The following is a 20649-nucleotide window of genomic DNA, read 5'->3' as shown; positions in this document are numbered from 1 at the left end:
AAAACTGATCAACATTTTTAAGCAAACCTAATACATTATTATTAAGTAAAGCTTAAAGTCATTAGTTTTGCAGTTTAATTATTTTTAACCCCCGACCCAAAAAGAGGGGTGTTATAAGTTTGACGTGTGTTTCTGTGTATCTGTGTATCTGTGTGTCTGTGTATCTGTGTATCTGTGTATCTGTGTATCTGTCTGTGGCATCGTAGCACCTAAACGAATGAACCGATTTTAATTTACTTTTTTTTGTTTGAAAGGTGGCTCGATCGAGAGTGTTCTTAGCTATAATCCAAAAAAATTGGTTCAGCCGTTTAAGAGTTATCAGCTCTTTTCTAGTTTTCTTGTAGAAAAGAAGGTTAGATAACCGTTAGGTTCTTAATATTATTTCAATTGACAAATTTATGTCAAGCTGTCAAGATGCCTTCACTTGTCGGGGGTGTTATAAATTTTTAATTTACACTTGTTAAGTACATGGCTTATTAAATTTTCACCCCACACTTGGACGAAGGAGCGATCCGAACAGCTGGCCTACGTAGTTAGATCTCTGTGATACTGTCATGTCGTTGTTTTGGACGTTGTCGGCCTTTACCACGAGATCACAGGCGCCGGACTACTGGTGTCTCTCTTTAACCTTTATACAAGTTGACTGGAAATGCGATACATTCCTTGCTAGGGGTGAAAGTAGAGCTCATTTGTAGCTAATTTTGTCAATTCACAACCAACCCCCAGTTTCAAGTTAAAATGTAACTTGAAAACTGAGAGTTTCGATTGAAATCATTAAATCTTGATAAACTCAGAAATAACCCGAATATGAAAAAAATAGCTGAAAATGAGCTCTACTTTCATCCCTTGCAAGGAATGTATCGCATTACCAGTCACCCTGTAGAAGGCTGCATGGGTAGTTTTCCGCGCCCTCTATATTTGCCATCTTTTGATATGATTCCGCGAAAGGCCCACTCTTGTCATATCGGCTTCTGCAGAAATAAAATTCTAGGTATTACATATCTGAATGGCTTCTTTTGGCATAATATATCTCGTACTATTGATGCTGACTTCCTATCTTCTCTACGTAGAACTGTAGTGTCTCAGAGCTTTTTCCTTATCAGCGGGAAGTTGGTGGCTTTATTCCATTCGTATTTGAGGTAGAAATGAAGTTCCATTAAGTTTTCAATTTCTACTTAATTCCATTAAGTTTTCATTCCCGTTGGATCAGGGAGAGAAAATTCTGAGAAAAAAAAATAATATACTTACCTAGTATCTAATAGGTATTGCCTATTAACGTTAGGTGACCTACTCTTCTTGAAGTCTGAACTTTCGCGGAAAATGCCGAAAATATTGCAAGGAAATATTTGATATAATAATATGTTCGTAAATAAATTGGATCCATCAAGAAAATACGAGTATGTATCGTTAGATCACGTTCGTACGTTATCCTTTCATGTTATCCTTATTTTTTACATCTTTATATCCTTACATTAAGTAAATCGTTATAATATTTTTATATCTTTTCTTCAACATATGGAAGATCCATGTTTTCCCTGAAGCTTTTGTTCTGTTTTTTTGAATCATCATCAATCGATACACGCCCACTGCTGGACATATTCTCTTGCAGCAATTTCCACACGCCACGATCTTATGCTGCCTGACACAATACACGCACTCCGAAATGTCGCCGGTTAGCACCCCAGCCGTTGCACTATTGTCGTACCAACTCCTTGTACAAGCTTTACGATGAGTTGGAGAAGAAAGGGGAATATTAGTCATGATTAACATAGTTAAAATACATAACTAAAAAAACTATTCGAAGACTTTAATCGTCAATCAATAATGCTAAATAATAAATACTTACAGATAACATCCAGGCAGATTGAGAAAAGTCGCGTCGTGTCGCTTCTACTCTTCTGCAAGTATTTCCCATTATTTCTGCTCTGAACGTGAGGGTTCTTATTGCTTCACCCCAGACCAGATGTCGCATAGTTATGCAAACAACACGCCATTTTGTCAAAATGTGTACAACATGGTACCTATTTATTATTGTTAGTGACTAACTCGTTAGTTTAGTGGCTAGCTTATTCAGCTGACCGTCAAGTCCTGGATCAAACCCCGAGGTTGGAATTTACTGTCAAAAACTATGATAGCAGCGCGTAGTTTGGAAGTTGGCGGTGTCACGCCGCCACCGTGCCTTGGACCTTATAATCCGTTGATGATGAGAGTGAGGGAGTAGAAAGTGCACCTTCGTTCACGTACACATGACTATGACGTACTGATTACGAGTAGATGTCTTGTTGCTGAGGATCGTCACCGCTTACATTCTGATGAAGTGTGAACGCATAGTACCTACTCTGTGACAATGTCATTGTATAAAATATGTTCTGTGGCAACTGTCAATCCTTTCTCTTGTTGGCTACGTCCGAATAAATTGCTGTCTGTCATAGTGTTATTTTATTTAAATAATATAATAATTTCTTAATTCACAAAATAGTTCCTTCACATTCAATAACGCAATTTCTTCGTAGAGATAATCGTAGCGGGCATCAGCTAAAGCCTTACCCATTAATAAAGACAGTATGTATAGGTATGTTTTGGCTACACAGGCTCTGCAAGTGTGTGCTGCGCCTGTAAGTAGACTTATGAGCTTATGATTAAGTGTAATTAGATGTATAAGAGATTACGATACATAAAAACTAATTAGAAACGCATTTTTATTTTGGCAGAAGCTAAACCACGAGATTGATTACCCGTCATGAGAATACGTACGTTAAGTTTTACTTATTTATATACCAACAAGGAAAATCGTTTCTTTCGAGTATATTTGCGTATTTTTCTTTTATTTATAACTTTACGATAATACGTCCTATTTTTAGGGTTCCGTACCTCAAAAGGAAAAACGGAACCCTTATAGGATCACTTTGTTGTCTGTCTGTCTGTCTGTCCGTCGGTCCGTCCGTCCGTCCGTCGTGCCTGTCAAGAAACCTATAGTAGGGTACTTCCCGTTGACCTAGAATCATGAAATTTGGTAGGTAGGTAGATCTTATAGCACAAGTACAGGAATAAACCTGAAAACTGCGAATTTGTGGTTACATCATTTAAAAAAAATGTGTTTCAATTTTCAAAATAAGATAACTATACCAACCGTTGAGCTATCGCGAGGCTGTTATGGAGCATGTTAACAAAGGGTCGATTTTACCGGGTAAGTAGCGTTGACCCAAGACGGCAACTTGATGGGTGACTCTTTGTGTTACTCAAACGGCTCACACTCAAAAGGCCCTTTTTCTTTTTTTCCGCAAAAGTATTTTTTCAGCAGTACTAGCAAACTCGCTACAAAACATTTCTTTTGACATAGAAAAACATTATCTCTCCAATTCAAATATATAATGAAGCTAATTCCGTTGTACATAATTTCTAAACTAGACTAAAATGACAGATCTAAATTATTGCTACCCCTTTCATAATGCTCCCACTGCTGCTGCTATTAGTACTTGCAAGTATATTATGTAGGTGTGTAGTTGGTAACCTAAGAAAGAACCGGTCAAGACTGTCGGACTCGCACACAAAGCGTTCCGAGGTTTTCTTGCCATACTCGACAGATAGACGAACAGACGCAAAAACAGACATACAACAAAGTATCAAGGGTTTCTTTTTTTCTTTTGAGGAACGAAACCCCAAAAATACTATTCTTACTACCTAATAGTAACAAAATTAGTAGTAATTCTGCGAAATGCCGTGTTGGGCATTTTCCATTTGCGGGGCATCACTGTCTCTATTAAAATAACAACTCTCGGCTATTCTTATAGCTAACTTCATTTATATAGTTTCAGTAACCTAGGATACTGAAAACCGTCTCGTTTGTTATGTTTTTGGCATTTTGCCCATACAGAGTATGTCGTGAACATCAAACAGTTATAAAATATATGAGTTTATAAAGTTGCCCTAACTTTAATAACCCAATTTGTGTGTTTTAAACAATTAATTAATATCACGTGCATCAATGGTGAAGGAAAACACCGTGAGGAAACGATGCCAATTTGTTCTTGGCCAGCGTGGCGGACTTTGGCCTAAAACCTTCTTATTCTCATATATTCTGAGAGGAGACCTGTTCTTAGTAGTGAGCCGGCGATAGGTTGACTTGAGTACAATGTTTATGATGAATCTTGACGAAGTTTTGTACAGAAATCTCAGAAAAAAAATTTTCACGATATAAAGAAATCTAGTTTTTAATGTAAAATTTTTAATATTTTAGTTAGCGTAAGACCACATAAATTATGAAAATTCAAGCTTTTAAATACATATTTTATATTGGGATTAAAGGTGGTCTCTCCGTCACTGGCCCCATACAAACATAGTCTGCCTTTCACTTGAATATAGTTAGTTTAGTGGCTGGTGAACGGACCATAAGGTTTAAAGGCTGTTCGACTTGTGGACGATCTCAAACTAACTGGCTCGCTGGAAAGCCTGGAGCACCGCAGAGACGTAGCTCACTTTGCGTTTTCTATCGCCTTTATAATGGAGAGTGCTCTGAAAAGCTGTTTGACCTCATTCCCCACTCAACCTCTACTTTTCTACAACCGCACCGCACGCCACCATAAGGAATTTCACCCTTACCACCTGGATGCCTGGCTGTGCAATCCTATCGGCGGTGTTCCCACTGGATTACAATATGGGCCATTCGAGGGATGGACCAACAAATTCCTGAAAGACCGGCAAGTGACAACGCATTGGCGGTTCCACTGGTGCTGCAAATATTCATGGACGGCGTTAAATAATCACTTACCATCAGGTGATGCACCTGCTTATTATTAGTTACTAAAACGTGTCTACAAAATTTCATTGTGTTTGATTGATTAGTATTCAAATAAGAACCAAAATACATTCGTTTGGAGCGCACTACGAAAAAACTCCTCTTAATTCTGTAGTAAATGCAAATGCTCACCGCCTTGAAGCATCAAGCCCTCGGCAACAAAGAGGTTAAGTAGGATAAGTGTGGAGCCGTGGAACTTTTCGCTGAATCAACTCGACTTATCGTGATGCCCTTAATTAAGGAGTCCACCGAGTATCTGAATGACTTACACTAATTACTTTTTCTAAGGGAGCTTAAGGACACTGAATGACATTAGGAAAGGTCTATACTAATCGTAAAATCGCATAGTTCACGCGATCTTGAGTCGGTTCTGTTTACCAAGTTTAGTGAGGAATCACAAGAATAGGGATGTTGCCTGTACCAAAAATAAATTATTTCCCTTTTTTCTGCTCTGAAATGTGAGGGGTTTTATTGCTTCACCCCAGACCAGATGTCGCATAGTTAAGCAAACAACACGCCATTTTGTCAAAATGCGTACAACATGGTTCCTGTTTATTATTGTTAGTGAATACCTCGATGGTTTAGTGGTTAGCTTATACAGCTGTGGATCAAAGGACCCGGTCCCGGAGTCGAATTTTTCTGTCTATACAAATTTGCTACAGGCCGGGAGTTGGAGAGTTGGCCTCGTCACCCCGCCGTGCCTCTCGAATCATACCTATAGTTCGCGACAGGTTGAGATGGCAATCGGGGAATGAGGCGTGCGGGTGTGCGGGGCATCCCCACCCCGATTGCCATCTTGACCTGTCGCGTATTATACCTAACTACCTACTTTGAAATTTCAAATCCCGATTTTCCCCTTTTTTTTAATTATACAAAAATAATTTTTGATTTATTTTTATCCGAATGATGTCAAAACTATTACAATATAAATACAAACATTATAAATACAAACTATTTCAAGTTTCATGTCGTTAGCTTTAATAGTTATGAAGTAATCGACTATGACAGACAGACAGACAAACGGACAGAGAAAGTCGCACCATAAGGGTTACATTTTTTCCATTTTGGTACGGACACTAAAAATACGTGGCTACACCTGTGTATACCTACTAACGTCATACTTGGATAGTATTGCGTAAAGAAGTCGGTAAAAAATCTGATATTTTAATATTTGTGGAAACGATAAATTAAAATTAACGGAACTAAATAAACGGAAATTATATTAAATAATTAAGTTAAAACAATATTAACATTTTTATTTAATTGAGTGTACCTAAACCACAACTTGAGGAATCTTCATTAGCAATTTTTTTTTTGCGTCGAAATAAGATTAACTACATCCTGAAGAAAAATCAGATAAGGTTTCTTGTATTTTATAATTTTATTACAGTGTTTAACCGATACTTTGCTTGTGTATTTAGACGAACTAAAAGTTTATTTTTTGTAACTATAATATGTTTGGAAACCAATACAAAAAACTTAAGAGTTAACGCAGATGATTGATAATACTGAATGAAATAAGATGGGCGAAAATAGAATAAAATTTTACTATTAAGCGTTTCAAGTAGCAAAACCATCAGCAAGGTACTTCGTGACTCTTGGTAGGTACCAATCTTTTTGCCTCTTGCAACAATTTTTGTGATTCGGTTTGTATTTTGATTTTTTATAAATAAACCTACAAAAATACAATATTTGCATCAAAGTTAACTAGGATAACTGAGAAATTACAATTATATAATCCGATTACCTACATCGAACCACATTCGATGTAATCGGAAGAAAAAGGGCGCCAAAATCTAAAGTTTGATTAGGTTAGGGTAGAACATAAATAATAATCATGCCCCCGGCCGGTTCTATTGGGTAATATTATCAGATGCTCAGTATTCTATGATATCACTAGATTTTTATATTGAAATAGTCTAATATAAAGTGTTGTCGTTTTAACATCTCCCGGGCGTTAGCCATATCCCTAAAGGAGTTGGCTAACTCCTGGCATATGCCATTTCGCTGCGACATATACATATATATCTTGGGTCACGTGACCGATTGAGCCCGGCCTGATAGAACTAGACTTAGCGTTGAGTAAGCATAAAATCGGACACCCTTTTTAACCCCCGACCCAAAAAGAGGGGTGTTATAAGTTTGACGTGTGTATCTGTGTATCTGTGTGTCTGTGTATCTGTGTATCTGTCTGTGGCATCGTAGCGCCTAAACGAATGAACCGATTTTAATTTACTTTTTTTTGTTTGAAAGGTGGCTTGATCGAGAGTGTTCTTAGCTATAATCCAAAAAATTTGGTTCAGCCGTTTAAAAGTTATCAGCTCTTTTCTAGTTTTCTTGTAGAAAAGAAGGTAAGATAACCCTTAGGTTCATAATATTCAAGTGTCAATTGACAAATGTCAAGCTGTCAAGATAATTAGTCCAAGTTAATTAGTCCAAGTTAGTTAGTCCAAGAAAATTGGTTCAGCCGTTTGAAAGTTATCAGCTCTCTCTTTTCTAGATACTCTAACCTTCACATGGTCGGGGGTGTTAAAATTTTTTAATTTACACTTGTATATTGTGGCTTCAGTGATGTCATTGATGTAGAGAAGAAAAAGAAAGGGGCCTAATATGCTCCCTTGCGGAACCCCAAAGTTATTGTGCTTGAATTCTGATTGGAATTCTTTAAGTTCCCTGTCGACAATCCTTTTAATTATAACTGATTGTGTACGATTGGATAGGTAAGATTCAATCCATTGAAGCACCAGTCCCCTTATACCTACATTGATATTCTTCTCCTGATTTTTTTAACCCCCGACCCAAAAAGAGGGGTGTTATAAGTTTGACGTGTGTATCTGTGTATCTGTGTATCTGTCTGTGGCACCGTAGCGCCTAAACGAATGAACCGATTTTAATTTAGTTTTTTTTGTTTGAAAGGTGGCTTGATCGAGAGTGTTCTTAGCTATCGTCCAAGAAAATTGGTTCAGCCGTTTGAAAGTTATCAGCTTTTTCTAGTTACTGTAACCTTCACTTGTCGGGGGTGTTATAAATTTTTAATTTACACTTGTTTGGCTTTTAGTGTGGTAAGTGTCTTCTATAGCCTATTCTTATAGTATAGTGTCACAGGTCTGGGAGCATGTCAGCAAAATCCCATAGAGTAAAATATAACATAAATAGATATAATATTATGCTCGGTTACATTTATAGAAATCATAAGAATATTTTCCACGAGAAATAACAAAGTGAGAAAGATAAAATTTGGAATGCGCAAATAAAAATTTTCCTTCGTAAAACTTGTTGTATAAAAGTTGTTTTGCGAGTGAAGGAAACTTCGTAGCAATGCTATTTAAAGTTAATGGAACATAATATTTCATTAAGTTTTATATTAATTTTCGGTACAGACGCTTTGGTCGTATTGTTGAGCAGATTTTTTGGACCAAATCAGCCTCGTAACTTGATGTTTATCTCTCGTTAGAGATAAGTGATAATTCTCAAAACCCACATAATTATGAAAAGTTAGAGTTGCGTGCCCAACATCGAACCTCCGATCCTCCGAATAGGAGATCGATGTCTTAACCACTTAACTAGGCTATCGCCGCTTTTAAACCGACTTCCAAAAAAGGAGGAGGTTCTCAATTCGTCGGGATCTTTTTTTTTTTTATGTATGTTCCTCGATTACTCAAAGGCCCCTGGACCGATTTGGAATTTTTTTTGTTTGTAAGGTTATACTGTGCAGGTGGTCCCATATAAATTTGGTGAAGATCTGATGAATATCTTCGGAGATGGAGAACAGAACTCCTCAATGGATAAGAGCAAATTGCTCGCGATCAGTGTAATACCTTAGTAAACAGTAGGGTTTTAACTGGGCATAGCATATTATAGTACAGTGAGGCCACTAAAAATTGTGAAATAAAAAATTTTCAAAAATTATTTCCCATCTAAAATATTAACGTTGATTACGTCAATCGGTTTTAGATAAATTACAAAAAGCGGTCGTCTGCGTTATTCAGTAGTAACTAATAACGTTATTATGTTCTTGAAGTTTCTACTTAGGTGTGAATTGTTATTATAGAGTCACCACAAACAGGCGACTTTATAGTGGTATAAGAGGTTAAATATAGTATCTAGAATGTGTGAACTTACCAAACTAAGTAAGGGATTTTAGCAGTTTGTGTTGTTGTTCGTACTCCTATGTATGTTTATTTATCGCATCGGGACTCTAAGGCTGAAAATCTATAAAGCGCACTTTGACTTTGCTCTGACTTAAGATTGAGTTAAAACGAGACAGATTTATGTGAGAGATATAGCTCTATCTCGTTTTAACTCTGTCTTAAGTCTAAGCAAAGGCAGAGCGCGCTCTATAGATCTCACCCTTAACTACTTACTTACTGTACTTAATAGTTTTTAGCAAATTGCAATAGGAATTTTCTCAGTGTTCAATGGTGTTCATTGTTCAATGGTAGTTCTAGGATAAAATTTTGATCAGCTGAAGGCTAGATACGTCATGGTTGAATGACTTTTGTATTTACTTTTTTTTACTTCCTTACGACGACCCCTTTGTCATCAATCTTCCAAAGTTTCTTGGGATTGAACCCTTGTGACATATTTGAGTCATTTATCATAATATTATCCGTCATCACACTTTATTTGCCTTGGTCATCATGTTTAAATATGAAATTACTTTTTTAATATCATAGGGGGTTTTATCCCTTAGGGGGTTTCTTATGTAGCCATTTTTTCCGATGACCATGATGTCATCATAATCAGCAAATAGCCAGCTCACTACCGAGCACGGGTCTCCTTTCAGAATGAGAAAGGTTTGGCCATAGTCTACCAAGCTGGCCAATTGCGGATTGGCAAACTTTCACACACCTTTGCGAATATTATGGAGAACTCTCAGGCTTGCAGGTTTCCTCAAGATTTTTTCCCTCACTCTTAAAGCAAGTGATATTAATTAATTGGTTAAAACACCCACAACTCGGAAAAGTTAGAGGTTCGTGTCCAGCATCGAACCTCCGATCCTCCGAATAGGAGACCGATGTCTCCGATAGTGGAGACCACTAGGCTATCTATAGTATCTATCATACCTATATATAGGCTATATCACGGTTTTTTCCCTATAATTAATACTAAATTAAATAAGTTGCAACGGTCGTTAGTGTGCGTTAGATGTTATAAATTAAAACCTACATAATAACTACATTATATTAAACGAAAAACAACCATACTATAACATCCTTACTTACTTACTTCTTACGTACTTCATTCAATGCTGATGACGAATGATTTATCTCCCGGAAAATAAAGGATTTTACACGTGATTCTTAAAAACCTAAATCCTCTTATCAAGACTTGGTACGGATACTGCTTGCATCCTGGAAACGGACATAATTAGGATACTTTTTATCCCGAAAATTAAAGATTACCCATGGAATTTTCAAGAAACGTAATTCCACGCGGACGGAGTCGGCGGCATCATCTAGTATTGTCATAAAGGCTATGAGTTTACCATTTATTATGTGATAGTTGATGAAAAATCATCAACTATCGTTACATTTTAAGTTTTCTTTTTGTTACCTGTCATATTTTGTGTTTTGTGGAGCAATAAAGTATATATGCATACTACATACATATTTTTCTTCACTATCTGCATAATATACCTAGAATCCCAGATCGAGTTCCCGTATTCCCGTATCAAATAAACTGCAAGGGAATGTACCTAACTCGTCGCTATTTCATTTATGGAATATCCTGCCTGCACTAGTTTGTAGCAGGAATATAAGCTGCCTTAAATAGAATCGCTTCATTTTCACAGCTTAACTCAGCTCTGTGTCTCGCTTTTATATCCCGAGGAAAAAAGCCCACTTATAATTTTTTATTAATTTATTTTCAAACCTTCGCACTTATTACAAAATATATTTAATAAATACTTACTGGCAAACTAAAGCTTAGTTCGTTTTTTAAAATTATTCTAGGCATACTTTATTCTAGAGTTTGATTTTATCTACTGATTAAAATGCATAAAGTTTTAATTAGGCTCAGACTAACATGATTATCTACTGGCATTGTTATTACTAATTAACTTAAATATTTTAATTAAAAAATCATAAGTATTGTCTTCCGATCGTAAAATGGTTGATTTGAACAATATTATTATGAAAATTGAGTAGGGGCTTCGGTCGTGGCCAGTTACCACCTACCGGCAAAGAAATATCGCCAAGTTAATAAGCATCTCGGTAAAGGTCTGCGATATCAATACGGGGTATGGTATTGCTTTCCTCCGACTGTATCATCATTCATCACCACCAGTGAGACCGCGCAGTCAAGGGCTAACTTGTTACCTACATTACAATATATTTATATTATACCTATATATATAATGCGGAAGTGGGTATGTCTGTCTGTTTGCTAACTTTGTTTACTTGGTACAGAGATAGCTTACATCCCGAAGATGAACGTAGGTTATTTTTATCTCAGACTAGCAACCCGCCCCGGCTTCGCACGGATGTAATTAAAAAAAAAATTCTCGTAAAATAGTTTAGAATTAAACTGATGCTTCCCTCACTCTAGTTCACACTGACGTCACCCCTATTACTCAAATACCTAATATTTTACAGATTTCGATTCAGGATCAAACAGAGAGCTGACTCACTCTAGTTCACTCTGGCGCCGCGATGTCATCACGCGATGTGTTTGTCCCATAGGTTTGTCCAAGTATTGACAGCTAGAAACCAGATCAAGAATCGTTCAACTTATTCAAAAGGGCAATGGACGCTTAAATTTACCTTTTCGTAAAAAATAAAAACAGCTAGCCTAGCAACAACCGGTCTAACGGCTACTTAGCATTTTAATTTTTAAACTAGCAGTTTCTTACGACTATGTCCGCGCTGGATATTCAATTCATTATTCTATGGGACCATTTTTGGACAAACAGCTTTCACTGTCTTTTTGTCGTGATCCTTAGTCATAGTAGGAAAGGGTTTTCTTTGATTTTTTTTTGGATTTTCAAATGAACTGTTACCTACCTATTTTAAAAATTATAATTTCGTAATTTATAAATTAAAACCATAAATCGGCACTCCTAGCACTATTAACATCAGCATGTTGGTGTCTTGTCCTCAAAGTTTTTACCCATCCCCAAATCGCCCAATGTACCTAAACAAGTTTTCATTTCAGTAGCCTCCAGATTTTTCCACATTCAACTCAAGTCTACTTAGTCCCCACCTATACGAATTTCTGCTATTAGATTTAACGATCAGACTGATTTCAGTGATAACATAACAACAAATACCGACGCGGTTTAACGAAAAGACTAAAATATTCACTCATCCAGGTACCAATTTGGGCAACTATTTCAAAGTAAGGGCCGGCGCACATTTGCCGGAGCGCGGCGGAGCGCAGCGCAGAGCATGCCCGCGAAGTTTTTTAATCGCGTGACACATTAAGCGAATTTCTACCAGAGAATGCGCGAGCACGCGTGGGACTGCCCGCGGATGCGCGAGTATTCGATCGATTTTAGATATTATTTCAATGAGGACAATATCGATAATATTTTGCCTGTGAAAAATGCTCTGCGCTAAGCTTCGCCATATTATGTGCGCCGGCCCTTATAGAGACTTAATTCTGTTTGTATGCAAAGCAGTCGGCGAAATACGTTACTAATCATATATCCATTTTTTGTCGTCCTACGAAAACAAAAACAGCTGTTTATAAATCCATACTATCCATATTAATACTAATACTAAAAATGCGAAATTGTTTGTCTGTTACCTTTCACGGCCCATCCGTATCACCGAATCTGACGTTTGGTACAAAGATATCTTACATCCCGGAGACGGAATGAGGAACTTTTTAATCCGGAAAGTCAAGGAGTTCCCACAGGATTTTAAAAATTGTAAAAGTCCAGTCACTTAGCCAATTTTGACGAAATTTGATAGGTACAGACTACAGAGACAGTTTGCAACTTAGATTAATTTTATCCCGAAAAACAGAATTTATAAAAACCTAAACCCACGCGGTTGAAGTCGTGTACACACATCATCCTAGTATTATAATAAATCTAAAGCAATTTTTGTTACATCATCATCATCAAAAAAATCTTTAACACTAACGTCGTATTTTGTAACTGAAGGAGTTGCCGTCGCGTCGGGTCGGCCAGACCCAGTCAAATAACTTAAGAGTATGATTCGTTCAAAACATTGTTAGGTGGGTACAAACAATGGTAGAGTTCCTGGAATCAAAATGCGGTGACTGTTTAACAAAATGAAAATTGGAGACACTTTTCTTTGGAGGTGCACGGTTTCTTTCACGTTCAAAAAAACCGGTCAAGTGCAAGTTGGACTCGCATAAGATGGGTTCCGTATATTTTAACATTTTCATGTGAAATACTGCAAAATAATGACAACAGTGCCATCTATATGTGATTTAGCAAATATCATATAGATGGCGTTTTAATAATAGAACACATTTTAATTTTTTTTGCGTGATGTAACCACAAATTCACGGTTTTCGGATTTTTTACTTTACTTGTGCTATAAGATCTACTTACCTGCTGAGTTTCATGATTCTAGGTCAACGGGAAGTACCCTATAGGTTTTCTTGACAGATACGACAGACGGACAGACAGAGGGTTCCGTTTTTCCTTTTGAGGTACGGATCCCTAAAAACCACTAATCTTGTACCTGTAAGTAGGTAATCTATGGAATGTGTGATTTGGATGTTTTTTTACTGAAGTTACGTAAACTTTAATAATATAGTCAGCATAGAACGGCAATATCAACTTACTGTAAACTGTCAACTTTAAAAGTTAGACATAAAATACTTAGGGTCTCTTTGAACCCAGAAGCCTCTGTTACAGTGTTAACAAAAAAACGACCAGACATCTAACGAATACGGTGTGTCATGTAAGTAAAAAATATTGACAAACAGCCATGGAAAAGAAAAAAGTTAGCTATTGTAAGAAGTTGAATCAAAAAAAAACTAAGTATTATTATTAGGAAGGTAGGTAACTTAATGAGATCTTGTTTTGTTCTATGAATCTGTTTTTATAGCAACTATGGAAAATTTTAATTACAACTAAGTATGCAACGTAAAGTTCGCGTTACCTATTTATTACGGGCTTTCCTGTTGAAAAAAATTATTTAAGTACGGTGTATTTTTAATAATATTATTTAATAAATGAGTCAGGAAACTTAAATTTATTAAAGAGAAAAAATTAACACTTATGACAAGTGAATAAAATAATACTGAATCATCACGATGTCATCTTGACTAAATTTTTTAGATTTCCGGATTCGAATACGGGCTCTTATAGTTTTGCAACATTTGTCCGTAGCTGTCTGTAGGTATGTTACAGCCATATCCATACTAATATTATGAATGCGAATGTGATGTCCGTTACCTTTTATTCATCCGTTTAACAGATAATGAAAAAAAAAAAAGAGAGATGGCTTGCTTCCCAGAGACGGACTTGGGCTACTTTAGGTATATCCCGAAAATCGAAGTTCCCTTGGAAATTTTAAAAACCTAAATCTCCGCGGACAAAGTCGCAAGCATCATCGAGTTATCCATAAACCACGTATTAAATGTGCTGATGTAGTACAGTTACCCATCTCTTGAATATAAAATTATTATACCTATATACTTGGCTTATGTTATTTTTGAGTAAAATAGCTTGCTAATGGTAAAAGAATTATTAAAATCGGTTCAGTAGTGTCAGAGTTTATCGTATATAAAAAGAAACAAATCTTTCCTCTTTTTTATTAGTAGGTACCTGCTTTTAGAAATATGAAGTTATACTCTCAAATCATTATGAGGTTCATACAGTTTTTCGAAATAACTGCCGTTTGCAAAATAATCCATACTAATATTATAAATGCGAAAGTGTGTCTGTCTGTCTGCTACGTTTTCACGGCCCAACTGCTGAACCGATTTTAATGAAAGGTACAGACTTGGGATACATCCCGGGAAAGGACATAGGCTACTTTTTATCCCGGCAAATAACAGAGTTCCTACGGGATTTCAAAAACCGAACTCCACGTGGGTGAAGCCGCGGGCATCCTCCAGTAAGCAATAAAGTCACTAAAGTTGGTGGTGTTTATGTCATCACCGTACTTCGTGGTCTCTCCGAATCTGCTATATATTAAAATCTGAGAAATCCTATAAAGAATGTGAAGACATGCATGGGTCCATGGGTATGTTATGAAAACAACAAACAAGCCTATTTGTTATGCCGCATCCATGACTAATAAAAACTCCCCAAGTGATTTAGGAAAAAAACCTGTATGAATTCGGTCTCCAAAGTTGATTTATAGGTTTTTTGTACCCTCTACGTCATCCTAGCGCTACGCAGCCTAGCAGTCAAGGACCCCAATTTCGTATTAGTATAAAAAGAAGTCGAAATAAAATCACGCATCATATTGAACTAAGTTGTAAAACACTGAAGGTGCGTATTATACTTATATCATTTAAACAATTATTTATTTTAGTGATTATCAAAAAATAAATATTTTAGTGTATATTATAATAGTACGCTTTTTTGGAGACTATTTTCCCGAGAAATTTTTAATAGTTTTTTCTTTCGACTACTATAATTAACAAGTGTCACACCTATAAAACTTAAAATTATGAGTCGTCAGGTAGTGCAATAATAATTATTTTTTATGTTGCCTAAAACTTTTAGTGAAACTAACATTTATAATTGTCGCGATTTCAATATTTTATTAAATCTAAACTTTCTATGTTTTTAACATCTAAGTTATGTGAAAGAAAATTTTAAAATACATCATATATTTTGTTATTTGGTTCTGAAGTTATTGATCAAGGCAACAATTGTTTAATTTATAGCATTATTTAGATCCGTTCTGCATTTTAATCTATGACTGGGTATCTTACTTTAATCATTTTTAAACTTATATAACTTTGTTGGTAAAATTTTAATTAGGTATATTGTGTTCAATGGATTAGCCTTTAGGCTCGGGTGAGCTAAATTCCTGTACTGTCTAATTAGTATTATTGCTTTTAATTAAGCAACGGATTATTTGCAAGCGGAATTTCTGAAAACACTTTTATTTAGTCAGCTTTTAAGTTTTACAACTTTATTCCACCTCTCATTTATTTGTTATTCTCATATTATCTTATTTTTAAAAAATGTTTAAAATTATAAAATAACAGAAATAACATTAAATAAAATAGCAGAAACAACAAAAAAATTAAATAACAGAAACAACAGAAAACTAAAGTGATTCTTCCTATTAATATAATTTTTATTGCGAGATAGGCTTGCGCTTGACGACAATCATACATTGTTCATCGTGAAAAACTTACAAGTACCCACACTGGTTTTAATGGTTTTATATGTACAAATATATAATAAAATATTAATGAAGTAATTCATAAAGATAGGTAGTTATACAAAAATCATCAATAATAAAAAAAAGAGTGCCTCACTAAGAGCCCAATAAAAAACAATGATGAGTTCTACTCTGCAATTGACTAGAAGATGCATTTTCACTCTTACCTTGAAGGTGTTTAGTTTATACGTTATAATTACTAAGACCGGGAAGAATCAATATGTTGTTTTTATTTTTCAGCTAAAACTTATAATCATGAAGTTCCTAGTGATCCTCGCCCTGGTAGCCTTTGTGGCCGCGCGTCCAGAAGAGGAGAAACCTGACTACAGCCGCTACGAAAACTTCAACGTGGATGAGGTCATCGACAATGACCGCTTCCTGGCCGGCTACTCCAATTGTTTCCAGAGCATCGGCAAATGTACTCCTGAAGCTAGCGACTTCAAGAGTAAGTACATTCACATCTCTAGTCTCTACCACATAACTGATCGTAAGAAATTCACACCGCTTGCTGGTCCGTGCACTGACTCCACGCAGATTTCAACATAAAAATTTATATCTTACTAGCCGACTTCGCCCGCATGGATTTAGGTTTTTAGAAATCCCATGGGAACTCTTTAATTTTCCGGGGTAAAAAGTAGCCTATGTGCTAATCCAGGATATTTTCTATCTCCATTCCAAATTTCTGCCAGATCCGTCAAGAACTTTCGCCTTTATAATATTAGTGTGATTCCGTGTAGGACAATTATTGTCTCTTATGATGCGTCTGTGGCTCTGCCAACGGTTCATAGAGCAGCAGCTCGATTGCAATAGAATGACAGCAACAATGTCACGATCGCAATCACCTCTGATTGGTCGATGCTCGCTCACTATTGACTTCAATGCATTGTTGCAACAAGAATAACATTTTAGCTAATAACAACAATTGCTATTGTAATAATGATTGATGCATGTTTTACGGAATCGAGCTACATATTTACTGAGAAGAGCCAATAAGAAACTCAGCAGTTGCTCTTTTCAAATCTTAAAACAATCCTACATTATTATCAATGCTCACTACAACATATTGTTTGCAACTAAAAGCTCAGTCAGTTGTTTTCACGCAACGTTGTGTTAAATTATTGTATGACATACTTTGACATCCGAGAAAATTCTAATTGTTTGGAAACGGGACTATCGGGAAAAAGTTTAAAAAAGCGTAGAACACGACGATAGACACAACTCGCTGACTGAAAGTCAACGAAAATGTACAATGCCGAAGCTTTGCTTCTGTCCCATGTCCCACAAAACAGCTTTTATTGATTTTTACGCTTCTTGTTCACAGAATGGATTCCTGACGCGGTTCAATCTGACTGCAGCGGATGTTCAGAGCACCAGAAGACTCTCGTGGCCCGCGTCATCAAAGCGATCATGGACAAATTCCCCAAAGACTGGGTGAAGCTAAACGAGATCTACAACGCTGAGGGCAAATACACCGAAGGCTTCAAACTATTCGTTGACAAATACGCTGCAGTCAAGCAATAAGTACTTTTAGGACACCTTGATAGGTCTATGCCAAAAAGTGTGCAAAGTAATATAAATGAGTTTTAATTTAATGGAAACTTGTGATACATCTAGTAATAATTAAAAAATTTAAAACAACTTTATCTTTTATTATTAACCACAAGCCTTTCTATTTTGGGTGTGGTTTTGTGGTTTTGTTGTTTGTGGTTAGTTCTATTAGGGGTGTTATAAGTTTGACGTGTGTATCTGTGTATCTGTCTGTGGCATCGTAGCTCCTAAACTAATGAACCGATTTTAATTTAGTTTTTTTTTTTTGTTTGAAATGTGGCTTGACCGAGAGTGTTCTTAGCTATAATCCAAGAAAATCGGTTCAGCCGTTTGAAAGTTATCAGCTCTTTTCTAGTTACTGTAACCTTCACTTGTGGGGGTGTTATAAATTTTAAATTTACACTTGTTATTAAATTTAATTCTCGCTGGTATCCATTTCACTCATATTACGTTCATTATTATTTATTATGACATTATAGATATTAATTTTCCCTTAAAACTAAAATCCGATTTTAACTTGTAATTAACTTCAGTAAGTCCTGTTCTAAATTTATTATCTAACTTGAATTAGTAGAGATCGGTTGTGTGGACATATTACTGTGCTGTATAGCTTATCTGGTAGTCGTTACATTGAACAAACTAGTTGTGTGCTTGCCAAGTTACCCTCAGCTCGGTAACAGTACAAGCATTAACAACATAGCATAGTGACAGGAAAATGAGATTTGAAAAAGTTGATAAAAATCCACAACTCGAGTATCCATGGAATTTTTATTTTCTGAAATAAAAACTATCCTTTCCACACCCCCGACAAGTGAAGGTTACAGTAACTAGAAAAGAGCTGATAACTTTCAAATGGCTGAACCGATTTCCTTCGATTATTATCGCTAAGAACACTGTCGATCAAGGCACTTTTCAAACAAAAAAAACTTAATTAAAATCGGTTCATTCGTTTAGAAGCTACGATGCCACAGACAGATACACAGATGCACACGTCAAACTTATAACACCCCTCTTTTTGGGTCGGGGGTTAAAAAAGTCTAGAGACTCGTTATGTTACTTATTTCATCCAAACTCTGGTACCAGTGTTTATTATTTTGGCACATTGCACGGTTCCGTAAATCGTAAATATAGGTACTTAGGTTCAAACGCATATATAAACCTGCTCGTAAAATAAAACTTAATTATTATAAAAATAACGTAATTCTAACAGGAGAGTTTCGTTGACATGTTGATGTTTCAGCGTGATTATCTGAATCAATTATTTCAATATGAAATAACTTACGAACAAGTATGTGCATACCGATAGCACACCGCAGTCAGATATTCGTGCTGTTTGAATTTCAATTAACAAACCAAAATGAAAATATAACAATTACATACCGTAACGCAGTACGCACATATCAGTTCTATAGGTATCTATCTGTCTGCCTGTCTGTCTGTCTGTCAGTCCGTCCATCCCTCCGTCCGTCCGTCCGTCCGTCTGTCTGCCTGTCTCTTGGCGTTTTCCCGGGATGCCTTCTTGTTCGTGTGCGAGTCCGACTTTCACATCGCTTGACCATTGAGCATGGCCGTAAAATACCATATCGTCACAGTTATTTTAAGAGGGAGCAGTGCGACGCAGAATTAAATCATTAATTAAGTCCCACACTAAACTAGAAAGCTCCGGTAAAAGCTTACTTTCAGGGTTCCGAACTGCCAGAGAAAAAGGAACCCTTATAGGATTACTTCGTTGTCTGTCTAACCTGTCTGTCAAAACCCATCTGGTACTTCACATTGACCTAGAATTATGAAATTTGGAAGGTAGCAATGGGTTACAGCACAAATACCTAAAGGAATTTTGAAAACCATGAATTTGTGGTTACATCACAAAAAAAAAATTAAAATTGTTCACGATTAAATAATAGGTGTACGCTTCGTGTGCAATCCGACTCGCACTTGACCTGTGATCTTATTATGAAGTATTTTACTTCGAGGACTTAAATAGAACGGGGACAAATAAGATTTCCGTTAAAAGCTCAAGGCACCTATTCGTCCAGAAAAATAATTGGAATTAGCAGCAACAAGATCATTTTCTTATTAGACCCTTGAGTAACCAATAATAAAAATAGTTGTCCTTTGAAAAGGTGGGTTTATCTTAGAGAAAATCACGTTGAAATTGCAGGAAGTTTTCAATTACTTTACTAAACTTAGCACTAACATTTTTTATTTGTTGACAAGCTGTTGATTGCGATCTCAATTGGTGTTAATTATTATTATCAGTGATTATCTATGGTGACGATAATGTCAGATTGAAGCGAGTTAACCTGGAAGGCCATGGCTGTTTAATATAAAACCTATACTTACCTTAATCAGTTCCTACGCAGCGTTGTATCAACGAATTTGCTTCATGGTTTTCCCGGTAACGGTTGAAACCCCCACCAGATCTGAGCCAATTTCTAAATTATGAATGCCCAAATTGGTGTATGGAGTGAAAACGTGGTCACTGACAGTTCGTCCACAAATTAAAAGTCGCTCAGCGCGCTATAGAGCGAGCTATGTTGGGTGTTACTCTCAGGGGTTAAATTAGGATCAAGGAAATTCACAGAAGAACAAAAGCGATTGACATAGCTCAAAGGATTAGCACGGGGAAGTGGTATGGGCAGGTCTTGCCTGTCGTAGAACGTAAGCGCAATGTGGGACTGGCCTACCCACACTGCGCTGCCGCAGCCCGCTGGACCGATGAATTGTTGTTAGATAGCAAACTGGTAGTTCGAAGAGGCAGTGGAGATCTAGAGATAGCTGGATAATGGAGTAGAGAAGGACCTAAAAGGAGGTAAGTAAGAGTTTGGAATGAAGCTTCTTCTGACCTAACGGGGTGGTGTGTTTGTCTGTTGGGAGGCTTCAGCCGTGGCTAGTTACCACCCTACCAGCAAAGCCGTGCCGTCAAGCGATTTAGCGTTTCGGTATGATAACTTGTAGAAATCAAAGGGGTATGGG

General features: G+C 36.5%; 1 protein-coding gene across 1 annotated transcript; it reads left to right on the top strand.

Moving 5' to 3' along the window:
• The first annotated feature begins 15203 nt into the window (after positions 1 to 15203).
• LOC123875700 (ejaculatory bulb-specific protein 3-like) lies at positions 15204 to 17766 on the top strand. The gene is made up of 3 exons (XM_045921687.1): positions 15204 to 15218; positions 16366 to 16570; positions 17447 to 17766. The coding sequence occupies exons 2-3, from the start codon at positions 16381 to 16383 to the stop codon at positions 17644 to 17646; spliced, it is 390 nt and encodes a 129-aa protein (XP_045777643.1). The 5' UTR covers positions 15204 to 15218; positions 16366 to 16380; the 3' UTR covers positions 17647 to 17766.
• The last annotated feature ends 2883 nt before the right edge of the window (positions 17767 to 20649 follow it).

Source organism: Maniola jurtina, chromosome 20 (assembly GCF_905333055.1).
Source record: "Maniola jurtina chromosome 20, ilManJurt1.1, whole genome shotgun sequence".
Lineage (NCBI taxonomy): Eukaryota > Metazoa > Arthropoda > Insecta > Lepidoptera > Nymphalidae > Maniola > Maniola jurtina.
Note: the sequence above shows the minus strand (reverse complement) of the source record. Positions and strands in the feature narration are given on the sequence as shown.